The following is a 12041-nucleotide window of genomic DNA, read 5'->3' on the forward strand; positions in this document are numbered from 1 at the left end:
ATGCTTTCTGTCCCAGGAGAGGGGTCAAGGTCAAGGGCATGGACACAGCACAACCCCATCTCAAGTCCGGGGAGCTGAGGAAACGAGTGAACGCCTTGAACTTCTGGGTGGGGGCAGTGGGGGGGGGTGCAAAGGCGATGGGCACCTTGGACAGAAAACTCCTGGGGGGCCATCCTGGCCCCCACCCCCCACCCCTGCTCTGGCCAGCACAGGGCAGCCTCTGGAGGGACGGGGTGGAAACCCGTGCTCAGCACCTGGACTGCCCCCCCCAACTGCAGCAGGTGTGTGGGAACGAGGTAACTTGGGGCTGCGGGCCTGCCTGGTGATGGGGGGTGTGCCGCCACGGGCATACCCTGCAGAGCTGGGGGTGTTAGGGGCTGGGCCTGCTCTCCAGAAGCTGCCAGCCCAGGGACAGCTGCTCAGAGATGGAGCTTATTGTCCTTTGGCTTTTGTGTCTTTATACCTAAGGTGAACTTCTGTAGATGACAGAGGAGGGTCTTGCTCTTTTGCTGTCTGTTGGGACAACCCGACCAGCTCTGGCCTTTCCCGCCTTGACGGAGGCACTGGGTCTGCTCATACCACAGGCAGCTGTGGGCGAGACTGAGCTTATGGACCCTCTCGCTGTTCTGCGCCCCATTTGTTCTTTGTTCCTTCTTTCGTCTTTCCTTGCCTGATTTTGGATTAAATGACTTTTTTCAAACATCATCTTCTCTCCTTGATTGGCTTGTTTTACCAGTTTTCCCACTGACGCTCCTTTCCCCCGCAGGATCCAGCCAGGATGCCGAGCCGCACGTAGGGCCCCAGCCCAGCGGCTCTGGGACGGACAGGGCATACCTCATATTCTTGTCTTCAAGTGCGGTCGGGGCCTCACAAGCAGGACCAGGACAGGGCACACTCCATTCCCACGCTCTGCATCCACAAACATCAAAACCCCTAAATGCGCTTTAACTTCTGCTTTCCAAGAGTCAACTGGCATTTTTTTTTTTTAATATAGGTGCGTGTGCGACTCTGTGGAATGATGCCACATGCCTTATTTTTATATATTTTTTTAAGACTTCATTTATTTGAGAGAGAGTGTGGGAGCGAGAGTGAGAGCGCACCACTAGAGTGAAGGGCAGAGGGGAAGCAGGCTCCCCGCGGAGCAGGGAGCCCGATGTGAGGCTGATCCCAGGACCCCGGGATCATGACCTGAGCCAAAGGCAGACGCTTAACCGACCGAACCACCCAGGCGCCCCAGCCACATGCCTTTTTAAATTTATTTTTTATTTTTTAAAAGATCTTATTTTTGGGGCGCCTGGGTGGCTCAGTTGGTTGGGTGACTGCCTTCGGCTCAGGTCATGGTCCCAGGGTCCTGGGATCGAGTCCCGCATCGGGCTCCCTGCTCAGCGGGAAGCCCGCTTCTCCCTCCCCCACTCCCCCTGCTTGTGTTCCCTCTCTGTGTCTCTCTGTCCATTAAATAAATAAAATCTTTGACAAATAAATAAAAGACTTTATTTTTTAAAAGCTTTTGTTTGAGAGAGAGACAGAGCACGAGCAGGGGCGGAGGGCGAGGGAGAAGCGGGCTCCCCGACGAACAGGCTCCACCCCAGGACCCCGAGATGACCTGAGCCAGCCACGCCCCCAACCTTAGCGAGTGTGCAGCTCAGCGGCACCACACACGTCCCACTGCTGCGGTGCAGCTCTCACCTCCGCCACCCATGTTTCCAAACTGAAACTCCCCACAACACACTGACCCCCCCGCCCCGGGCACGTCTATGACCAGACTCCTCGAGGGACGTCGTGAGCGGGATCACACTGGACTGGTCCTCGTGTGCCGGCTCAGGTCACGGAGCTGCATGTCCTGGCGGCTCCCCGAGGCTGGATGCCCCCCCAGCACGGACGGGCCAGTCTGTTTACCCCCTCGCCGGTCGACGGACACAGGCTGCCCCCCTCTCCTGGCCACGGTGACTCACGCCACAGTGAACACGGGGGTGCACACGTCTGTTCATGTTCCTCCTTTCAGTTTTGTGTAAACACACTATCTAGAGGGATGGCCGCCTCATACGGTAGTTCTCTTTTTCATTTTTTGAGGAATCACCACACTGTTTTTCGCACCGCTCCCACCAACAGTGCACGAGGCTTCCATTCTCTCCACATCCTCGCCCACATTTTGTTTTTTCTTAGTAATGGCCATCGGTGTGAGGTGCTATCTCCTTGTGGCTTTGATTTGAATTTCCCAAACGACCAGTGTGATGCTGTGCTTATTACTGGGGTCACAGCCTGCAAGTAGACACCGAGAGGGAGGCTCCAGGGCCTCTGCAGGAAGCCAGATGAGAGGAGGCAATCCCATGACAAGGATGGCTGACGGACAGCTGTTTCCGGGGCTCGTGGCCCTGACTGCATGCCAGCCTCCTGGCCTGTATGTGGCCCTCCCCACCTGAACTTGAGTGGTTTCTATGTTCCACCCATGGTAGCACATCACAGCCTGGGCCCAGCTCCAGCCCACCCCCCTGCTGTCCTCTAAGAATCACACCCCACTGTCCCCTGGACACTTCCCTGCCTGTGAACAGGATGCTGAGTCCGCCCTGCAGGGGACGCTCGCACCAGGTGCGGGAGACCCACAGCTTGCTCGTGTGTGCCCTCTTCCGTCCTCCTGGCCACCGCGCTGTGGCTGCCAACACCCCTCCCCACTTCAGGCCACACAATGCACTGCCCCAAATGCAGCAAGGACACTGCCTAGCTGGCCATCACTCCTGGAGAGCAGGGATCATCAGGTCACCTGGAGCCCAGGCCATGTAGGCACCTGAAAAACCAAGTGGACACCCAGATGGGGGCAGGTAGCGGAGCCATCTCAGGGACAGTCTGGGACATCACCCCACGTCCCGAGCTGCTCTGGCGCAGACTTGCACTCTGGAGTCAGATGACCTGGGTCCAAATCCTCTCTTCAACAGCACTGGCCAGAGGGGCTCAAGGACCTGACTTTGGACGCCTGTTTCCCATCCACAAAATGGGGACGAGCGGGAACACACCTCACCCGAAGCTCTGAGGGACTGCACAAGCTACCGCGTGGGGGCGCCAGGCATGGAGGGCCCACACGCCACCAGGGGGAGACACACGCCCCAGGAGGCTGCACCCCCAGGAGGCTGCACCCCCAGAAGTGCTGAGCCAGGCCTCTGGTCCAAATATAAAGGGGTTTATTCACTCTGCCCTCAGTACAAAATATAAACTAGCCCCCCCCGCCCCTGCCCCCCCGCCCCACAGCATTGGCACCCGTGCGGCCTGTCCGGGAAGGCTGTCGTCCGCTCCAGCCCTCAGGCCTCGAACATGGCGCAGCCGGCACAGAGCACCGTCTCATGAACGTCACCGCAGCTGCAACATCACAGGCAAGAGAAAAGTGTTTTTAGGGGCTCAGTCGTGCCCCCCTAGATTGGTATGCTGTGGTGCTGACCCCTGGTCCCTTGGCCTTATCTGGGGATAGAGCCGTGAGCTGCAGACAGGACCAGTTAAGATGAGGCCCCACTGCAGACGGGTGGGCCCTTACCCACGTGCGAGGCCACCGGGAGAAGGCTGAGGTGCGCCCACAACCCCGGGCCTGCCTGGGAAGGAGCCAAGCCCGCCGACGCCCTGATCTTGGAGCATGACAGCTGCTGGCTACGCCACCCGGGTGTGGTGTCCGCCACAGCAGCCCCAGCAGAGGGACACGGCCGATGGTCCACCTGCAGCCCACCCTGCACTGAAACCTCCCAGTATCCAGTCAGGATTTACTGGGCCACAGAGTGAATCGCAGCGGGGACCCATCAGGAGAGATCCCGCAAAGACAAGACATTGGCAGCATGCTACAGAACACACACGGACAGACACTGCAGTCCAAGACGCGCCAACAAGAAGGCACCGCTGCTTGCCCCCGGGCCGGGAAGACGGTGAGCCCGTGGCCCAGAGTGCAGGACTTGCGGAGGACGGCCGCTGGGCTGCGCTGCAGTGAAGGCGGACTCTTGACAGAGCACCCAGCTCTGTGGCTCCCAGCACCAGGACCTGAGGGGCCACCCCCGAAGGGGAGGGGGAGGCAGGCCAAGGCTGACCTCCACACCTGGGGATGCCACTTCAGCCTCGTGACCTGGAGCACGATCTGTTTGTAAAACGCAGCAGAGAGCCCCGCCCCAGCCCCCCGTCGTGCCTGAGAAGTGGACGCTCGCCTCTCCCTGTGCCCCCACCACAGGGTGAACTGTGTAGGCAGCTGGGGCAAAAGCAGGAAGTAAAGGCCCGGGGGACGCTGTCCGGACGGGAGGAAGGTGCCCAAACACGGGCAGGTGGGAGGAGGGCTCCAGGCATCTCTCCTACTCCCCTAACCTGCCCTGCTGAGCTGGGTCCCTCCCCACGTGAACAGCCTTGGGACACTGGGGGCCCAGGCCTCTTCAGTCTGCACAAAAACAGGAAGGGGAGAATAAGCCGGCAGAGGCAAAGGAAAGAGCAGTCCACGTGCATAACTGGTCAACACACAACCCACGCTGGACTGCAGGGGAGCTCCTGGTGCCCACCTGCCTTGTGCGGCGCACGTTGCCCCCTGGCTTCCCCAGGCTCTGCTGGCTGGCCCACCTGAGCTGGGCTTCTGCTTGCCACGGTTGGTTTCAGAGTGTTGGGACTAAACTAGTTTGAGGTCTACACAGCCAGCTCCAAGTCTGTGGGGGGGGGGGCCTTGTCTTACACCCCCACCTGGCAGCCAACAGTGGCTGCTGGGGTGGGACTGGTACCCGGCGCCTCCCAAGCAGGTGCAGGATTCGGCCAGCAGAGGCAGACACACACACTCAAGCAACAGACTAAGCCAACACTCCGTTTTGGCTCAAGACGGCCAGCAAGCAGACACACACAGACACGCAAAGACACACACACACACACCTGCTCCCACCCACTTCCTCCAAAGGCGAGCAGGCTAACAGGAAAACCCCGAGAGACGGTCCTAACGCCAGTTTGAAAGGTCAGCTCGTGAAGTTGCTACAACAGATGGCCACAGGCAAAGGCAGAACTGGCAGCCTACGTGATCTGGATTTCCTTGAGGGAAGATCAGTCTTCAGAAAAACTTCAAACTAGGTGAAGCAGTGCTCAGCACCATCCCCTCCCCAGGGGCAATGCTGGGCGAGCCACTCTCCCAACCCCCTGGTCGAGCACTTACTCCACAAGCGCGCACAGACTGCAGGCCACAGCCCCACAACCGCAGCAGACGTGCACGCACCGCCCGCACAGGGCACGCTCGCACTGGCCGCACACCGCCTTCCCGTCCAGCGCTCGCACGCACGAGGAACAGGCTCTGGTCACTGCCCTGGACAGGTCTGTGAGGAAGAAATGCCACCTGTCAGCCCCACAGGGGACCTCAAGTGCTGGAGGCTGTGGGGCCACCGCCTCCCCGACCCGCAGACAGAGGGATGACCTGAATCCCTGCATGCCATCCACCACTGGGTCCTCCTGACAGTCTTCAAGAAAGCACAGCCCACAGACCCTGTTCACTAGGAAGACCCCAGGCGCCCAGGAGCACGTTAGGGGGCAGTCTCCGCGACTCCGAGTCGAGCGCTCCTTCCATTCCTGCTATCTAGATGCCGGTACTTCCTCCCTCAGTGGCTTGTATCAGAACTCTCTCGTGTGTCCAGCACCTGTGTCTCAAAGTGTGGCCTCTGCATCCCTGGTTAACAAAGAGTTCCTGGGCCCCAGACCAGGCCCTGGGGAGTGGGGGTGGGGGGTAGTGACTATGGCTTTTAACCAACAACAAAGGCGGTGGTCTGAGCTACACAGGGGCCCGACCGGTGATTCCCACCCAGCTGGGACTTCATGTCTTGCTGCAGGTAGAAAGCAGGCAGGACACCAAGGGGGTTTCTCCTCCTTTCCTGATTCCCGCAGCTAGAATCTGCTTCATAACCCTCAGACTCGGATGTCGGCCGGGCGGCGGGGGTGTAGAGCCTCCTGGTGCTCACCAGCTCCTCAGACCCTGGGGCCAGCTCCTGCCTGTCTGGGGAAGGAGAAGCCCCCAGGCAGACAGTATCAGGAATGAAGGGCGACACACTTGTCACGTCCACCCTTAGCGCACAGCTGGGAAAGCGCCTGCTATTGGCTTCACTCACCAGCTTCAGAGGTCTGGGCTTGGCTCCTGGTCAGTCGGCCGTCTGGTCCAATCAGCATCTGCCCACGTGCGGCCCGCAGGGCCTCTGTGGGGCCAGGCTTCGGGGACTCTGGCAGGTCAACGATGGCACAGCTCTCCTCCCACAAGTGGTCCATGTAGGCCTGGGCCCCTCGAAAAAGGAGTTGCTTGGTTTTCTCTGGGAAGACAAATCAGTCCTAGTGTTCACACGCCTGTGGCATGAGATCCCTGCACAGCCACCTTGTCCGTCAAGCCGGCTGTGGCCAGTACGACCCTGGCCAGTGTGCACCCCTCTCACCTACTGCAGAGCTGCTCGCAAAAGACATGGCAGCAACTGGCTCCTGACAGAGGAATCCCAGACCTTTCCAGACCCCGGTGGGCCCTGGGCACCCCCACGCCGAGAGCTGAACGGGTTGCTCAGCACCGGTTTTCCATCAGGCCACGCGTCAGTCATCTGGGGACTTTCACAAGATCAAATGCCCAACTCCAGCCCCCAAAATGCTTTGTGGTTTTCTGCCTTGTCTCCACAGAGCCAGGGCGGAGATCCTAGAAGCTGCTGGCTCTGTGTGATGGTGACGGGAACGACAGTTGCCGGGTAACTCAAATGAGGCTGATGACAACTCCTCCTCCTCCAGCACCCCCCCACGCCCTCGCCTTATCCTGGGATGGAATGGGGGAGGGGTGTCCTGTGCTGTGGTGAATGCTTGTTTTCCAGGGCTTGGGACGCAAGCAAGGTAAAGAGGTCAGGTGACAGATGGGGCTGGAATGCCCAGGGCAGTCAGGGAGGAGGGTAAAGAGCCAGACTGACCTAGTCCCCATTTGTTTTAAACTCTTTTTCTGCCAGCACAGTGTTTTTGAATGTCCTTACAGGGTGCGCACTTGCAGTTCTGCCAGAGTCCCCACGGCTGTGCTCACTTTTATCACTTGCAACCCAAGTGTGCAAGGAAGGAAAGGGCGGAACAGCTGCTGTGGGGTGGGGGCGCAGCAGGAGGAGAACGGGGTCTCCCAGGGGGTCTCTTCCCCACATCCCTAATACAATGGCAGCTCCACGCAATCACAAACACTGCCTGCTCTGCAGGTGCAAACACTGTGCCCCTAACCACTAGGTAAGGTAAGCTCCACTTTGTAGCTGCCTCAGGGTATCAACCACCCCAACGGATGACCAAGAACGCACCTAAACATCTGCACGAGAAAGCCAGACGGGAAGACCTGCCGTAGCTCACTGCCCTCACATCTCACCGTGAACTGGGCCTTCCGGCCACACTGAATCCAACTGCCCTGTCCTGCTTCCCGGCCTCTGCACGCTCTGCCCCTCTGCTCGGCCTGGAATGCCTTTCCCCTCCGCTCCCCGCCTACCCGACTCCTGCTCAGCCTGCAGGATTGCGCTTAGACTCTGCTGCCCCCCGACACCCGTGCCCGTTGGGATTCCCTTCCCCTGCAGGTCCCCCACTAAACCAGGGAGCTCCGGGCAGGCAGGGTCTCCGCGCAGCCCGAGGGGCAGGATGGGCGCTCACGCCCGCTCACCGCCCGGAGCCTGACACTCCCCGGCCTCCCGCGGGGCCCGAGGCCGGGCTGTCCTCGGACCAGGGTTAGCTCCTGGCCGAACTCGGGAGTCCTCGGGGGGACAGAGCCCCGCGGTGCGCCGGCAGGGAGGGGGGCAGGCAGGCCTCTCGCGGGCTGTGGCCAGCGCAGGGGGGCCTGGGCGCTCTCACGCCGCCCTCACGGCTCCCAGAGCCCGGCGGGACGGCCGGCTGCCGCGGCCTCGCAGCTCCTGGGGGCGCGGCCTGCGGACACCGCTGACACGGGCTCCCGCGGGCGGGAGGGGTACCCCGCACTCACCGAAGATCTCTCGCGAGTGCTGCTCGGCGCATACGCCGCGGCTCAGCTCCCTCTGGCCGACCCGGACCTTCAGCTGCAGCGGGCCCGCGTCTGCGAACGGACAGGCCCGCTTGGGCATGGCCGCGGGCCCGGAGCGGCGCAGCTCAGCCGCGCGCGTCGCCGCGACCCGTGACGTCACAGCCGCGCGCCAACGCGGAGAGGCGCGGGATAGGACTGGGGCTAGGGCGGGGGCGGGGTTCGAAAGCGATGGGGCGCGGGATAGGCTGGGGGCGAGGACGGGGGCAGGGCTCGAGCGCGGCTCCGGATAGGTCGGAGGCGAGGGCGGGGGCGGGGCTCGAAGGCGGTGCGGCGCGGGACAGGTTGTGGGCGAGGGCCGGAGCAGGACCCGGCTGCGCGGGAAAAGGCGAAGGAGGGGGCGGGGCCGGGGTTCGAGCGCGGCAAGGGATGGGCCAAAGGCAAAGGCGTGGGGCGGGGCTCGAAGGCGACGCGGCGCGGGATAGGTCGAGGACAAGGGCGGGGGCGGGGCTCGAAGGCGTCGCGGCGTGGGATAGACCGAGCTTAGGTTGGAGGCGGAACCGGTGCGCCGGGGGCGGGCCTTGTGTGAGGCGCGCCGCGGGATAGGCCTAGGGCGACCTGAATCGGGACGCGGCGTGGCGAAAGGGGCTGGGGCCACGCCGGGGGCGGGGCTCGGCGTGCTTGATCGGGCGCGGCGGGTATGGTTTTTGCAGGGGGGTGGTCCCCACACAACTGTTGAAACTGGTTATATTCCCTCGTTTAAGTCACCGGAGTTGGAGGACGATTCGCGTTTCCCTAAGTTTTAAGTGGGAGGACCTCCTAGTCCTCACGGAAGTGCGCTGTGCCGTCCGGCCGTCCCGGACGCTTCCGGGGCACGACGTCACTTCCGGCCGGCGGGAGGGAGGGAGGCGTTGGGGGCTGCTGGGGCCGTGTGGGGCCGCGCCGCGGGCACCTGCGGGGGCTTTGGCTTAGTCGTGCGGGTGTTGGGACGTTCTCCGGGGGCTTTGTGTCCGGGTGCGGCTTGCGGGGCGAGGGGGGCCTCGGGGGCCCAGCGGGCCTCGTGTCCACCTGCTGGGAGCGCCCCCGGCCGGGCTCGCGGGGGTCAGGCGCTGTCGCCGGCCGGCGGGCGGCCCCTGCGGCCTCGCTGCGCCCTCGGCTCATCTTGCAAGGGCGCCCCCAAGACGGCCTCCGTGCGTCAAGGCCCCGAAAGTGGAGCTGCTGCGCGAGGGGCAGCCCCCCTCCTGGGTCCAGGGAGGAAGCTTGATCCTAGTGGGGGACAGGCCGTGCCACCCCCACGTTCCCCGCAGCCCTCGTCCCGGGGCCAAGACGCGGAGCCGCCCGCCGCGTCCTGCCCGGATGGGTGCAGGAGGCTGCGGCTGTGCTGGGCGCCCAGCGCACTGTTGTTCAGCCACGGAAAGGAAGGGCATTTGCAGTAACGCACGCGCACGAACCTGGAAGACGTTATGCTGAGTGGAATAAGTCAGACAGAGGAGGACAAACACTGGACGATCTCACCAATAACGCGGGATTTCAAGTCGTCAAACTCCCAGAAACAGCCGATGGTGGTTGCCGGGCGATGGGGGTGTGTGGGAAACGGGGAGATGCGGGTCAAAGACGGATCTGTGCCGCATGCCGACCATGCTTAACAACACCGCGTACTTGCAGGTTGCTGAGAGAGTAGATCTTAATTGTCCTCAGAATGTTCTCGCGACAAAATGGGGTGAAAAATGTGTTAACTGACCTTGTGTATCAGATCGTCACACCGTACACCTTAAACTTACACAATGGGTTCTGTGTACAATTAAGGCCTACGCTGTATGTCACTTGTATCTCAATGCTAGGAGAGAGGCTAGTTACCTCCCTGAAGACCTTAGCTCCAAATACAGTCGCATTATGAGGGCCTGAGAATTGGGACAACATGGGAATCTAAGGCGGAGGGGATTCAGCCTGTAACAAACGCCGAGCTCTGCACTAGGCTCTTGGAGTGGTGCTGAGTACAGCCAGTGGGGTCCCTCCCCCTGGTGGGACAAATGTCACAAAAGGGGAAGGACACCTGCCCCGCCCAAGTCAGAGGACACCCTGCGAAACAAAAGCCAGGGTCGGAGCTCACGGGAAGCATGTGCCTAACAGCATAACCTCAGAAAGTTGGACATTCTGGAAATGAACATTGATCAGATCGAGGAAAGAACACAGTTTCTGTTTTCCCGTGAGGAGGCAGCACACTTTCCCCTCCGGACAGACGGACAGAGGAGACACACTCTTTCAGATGTCTAGTCAGGGCTGCTCGGGGGCCCCAAGGTCTTGAGTAATTACCATCTCAGCTGTTCCAAAGCTAGTGCGGTTGTACGACTCTCAGCAACTTCAGCTGGAGCATAATTTACTTAGAGCGAAGCTGTATGTGTCTCTACCCGGTGGAATGCCCAGGTGAGAGAGGCACAGTGGCATCCATGACTGCAAAGGCATATGCCTGTGGCACCACGAGAGACCGCCACTCTGCTTTCTGTCCCTGCTGGGTAGGGCTACTGCCCCAGAACCTCACACGTGGGCAGACTCATTCTGCATCTGCACAGGTGAACAAACTGCGTTTGTGTTGGGCTCCTTAGCGTGCCGACGTTGAGACCCTCCGTGGTGGTTCCTTTTGGTGCTGAGTGTATTCCGTGTGTGGATGGGCCGCAGTTTGTTCACCTGTCCCGGGATGCCTGGGCCACCGCCCAGTTTGGGCTGTGACAAAGGCAGCTTCTCTGAATAGTCTTCTATAAGGCTTTTTCTGGACATCGGTCTTCATTTACTGTGGTCAGCGCCTAGGAGCGGGATGGTTGGGTGGCAGGTAAAGGAACGTTCAGGGAACTGGCAGCTTTTCAAAGTGTTTGGAAGAGCACAGCAATCAGCATTAACTACTGATTTGTCTTTTCCTCGTGTGTTGAGCTGAGACCACTATGAGCTCCTCCACGCTGGAGGTGTTAGGGTGCAAAGCAGAGAGGGCACCTCATAACTACTCAAACCCTCCAACACCTGATGCTGGAAAAGGGGGGCTGTGTGCACTAACCCATCCCTCAGAGGAGACAGCATCCTGTCCCTGGGCCATGAGAGTGAGGAAGTTGGTACCAGGGAAGAATCATTGTCCCTGGAAGTTGGTCTTCTCAGCCTGTAAAACGCTACAGACGCCCAAGGACGCTGCCTGAGGCTGCCTCCTCTAGATTTTGTCTAGAGGTAGAAGAAAATCAACAACTTGTCTTCAAGTGAAGGATTTAGCAGCCACTACAAAATAGAGTTTGAAAAACAGTTTTTGCAACTAATTTAAATTGCAGGTTAACCTTACAAAGCTAAAGCCAGGCTTGTAGCTTTTTATGCAGAATGAAGTGATTTCTCTTTCTTTTGAAAAATGGCAGCTCGGTTGACTATCAAAGGCGTGCATCTCTGTTGTGGCAAGATGCAGCCGGACGGTCGTCTCATACAGAGAACTGTGTGTGGGGTCCAGTGTAGTTGAGGGGGCAGCCCCTCTTTCCCGAAGAACCGACCCCTGCTTCGCCGCATCATGGACGGAAATAATTCTTGGAAAACTCAACAGTTTCTGCTGGTGCTTCTCACTCCTGCCTTCAAGTAGCTGCACTCCTCACTGACTGGAAGGTCCAGGAAAGCTGGTTGTAGCCCGTTTTCCTCGCTTCTTTCAAATCACTCAAGACTCATCCAGGCACTGTTTGGAGCAGTATGCTAGCGTGCGTGAAGTCCCAGGAGTTTCAGAATGGAGCCTGCTCACTAAAGATGCTGTCACGTGGTTAGCGTCTCCCTGGTGTAGGCCAGTCAAACTGGAGCCCCGTGTGGTCCCTGGGAAGCAAGCCCCGTGAGCACTCGACCCATTTCTGTGAGCCCAGATGCCAGCGTCAGGGTTACAAGGCCGGGATTTAACCCTGACCGACTCTGAGTCTCCCCATCTAATTCCTTCCCTCTCCCAAATGATACCAAAAGGGGGTTACTTTTCTAAATTTACCTCAGACTCTATGAAGAGTTGTTCAAGGAGGCTCCTCAGCTTCCAGTGGAGACCACAGTAAGCTCGAGCAGCTGTGGCCTGTTAAGAAGTGACTTA

General features: G+C 60.0%; 1 protein-coding gene across 1 annotated transcript; it reads right to left on the reverse strand.

Moving 5' to 3' along the window:
• Window positions 1–3231: 3231 nt before the first annotated feature.
• SIVA1 (SIVA1 apoptosis inducing factor) lies at window positions 3232–8104 on the reverse strand. Its single transcript, XM_028102349.2, has 4 exons — window positions 7943–8104; window positions 6087–6281; window positions 5147–5303; window positions 3232–3348 (listed from the first exon to the last, which is right to left on the reverse strand). Exons 1-4 carry the CDS (start codon window positions 8058–8060, stop codon window positions 3291–3293), a joined length of 528 nt encoding a protein of 175 aa, XP_027958150.1. The 5' UTR covers window positions 8061–8104; the 3' UTR covers window positions 3232–3290.
• Between the last annotated feature and the right edge of the window lie 3937 nt (window positions 8105–12041).

Source organism: Eumetopias jubatus, unplaced genomic scaffold (genome assembly GCF_037043125.1).
Source record: "Eumetopias jubatus isolate StellerSeaLion01/CBP00866 unplaced genomic scaffold, mEumJub1_p1.0 scaffold_7, whole genome shotgun sequence".
NCBI lineage: Eukaryota > Metazoa > Chordata > Mammalia > Carnivora > Otariidae > Eumetopias > Eumetopias jubatus.

Bases quoted from the DNA above. Each gene is read 5' to 3' on its own strand.
- SIVA1 (XM_028102349.2), bottom strand. From the start codon at position 8,060: ATGCCCAAGCGGGCCTGTCCGTTCGCAGACGCGGGCCCGCTGCAGCTG. The intron at 6,282-7,942 runs GTGAGTGCGGGG...TTGTCTTCCCAG, and splicing joins GCACTCGCGAGAGATCTTCG to AGAAAACCAAGCAACTCCTT. The intron at 5,304-6,086 runs GTGAGTGAAGCC...TCTTCCTCACAG, and splicing joins AGCCCAGACCTCTGAAGCTG to ACCTGTCCAGGGCAGTGACC.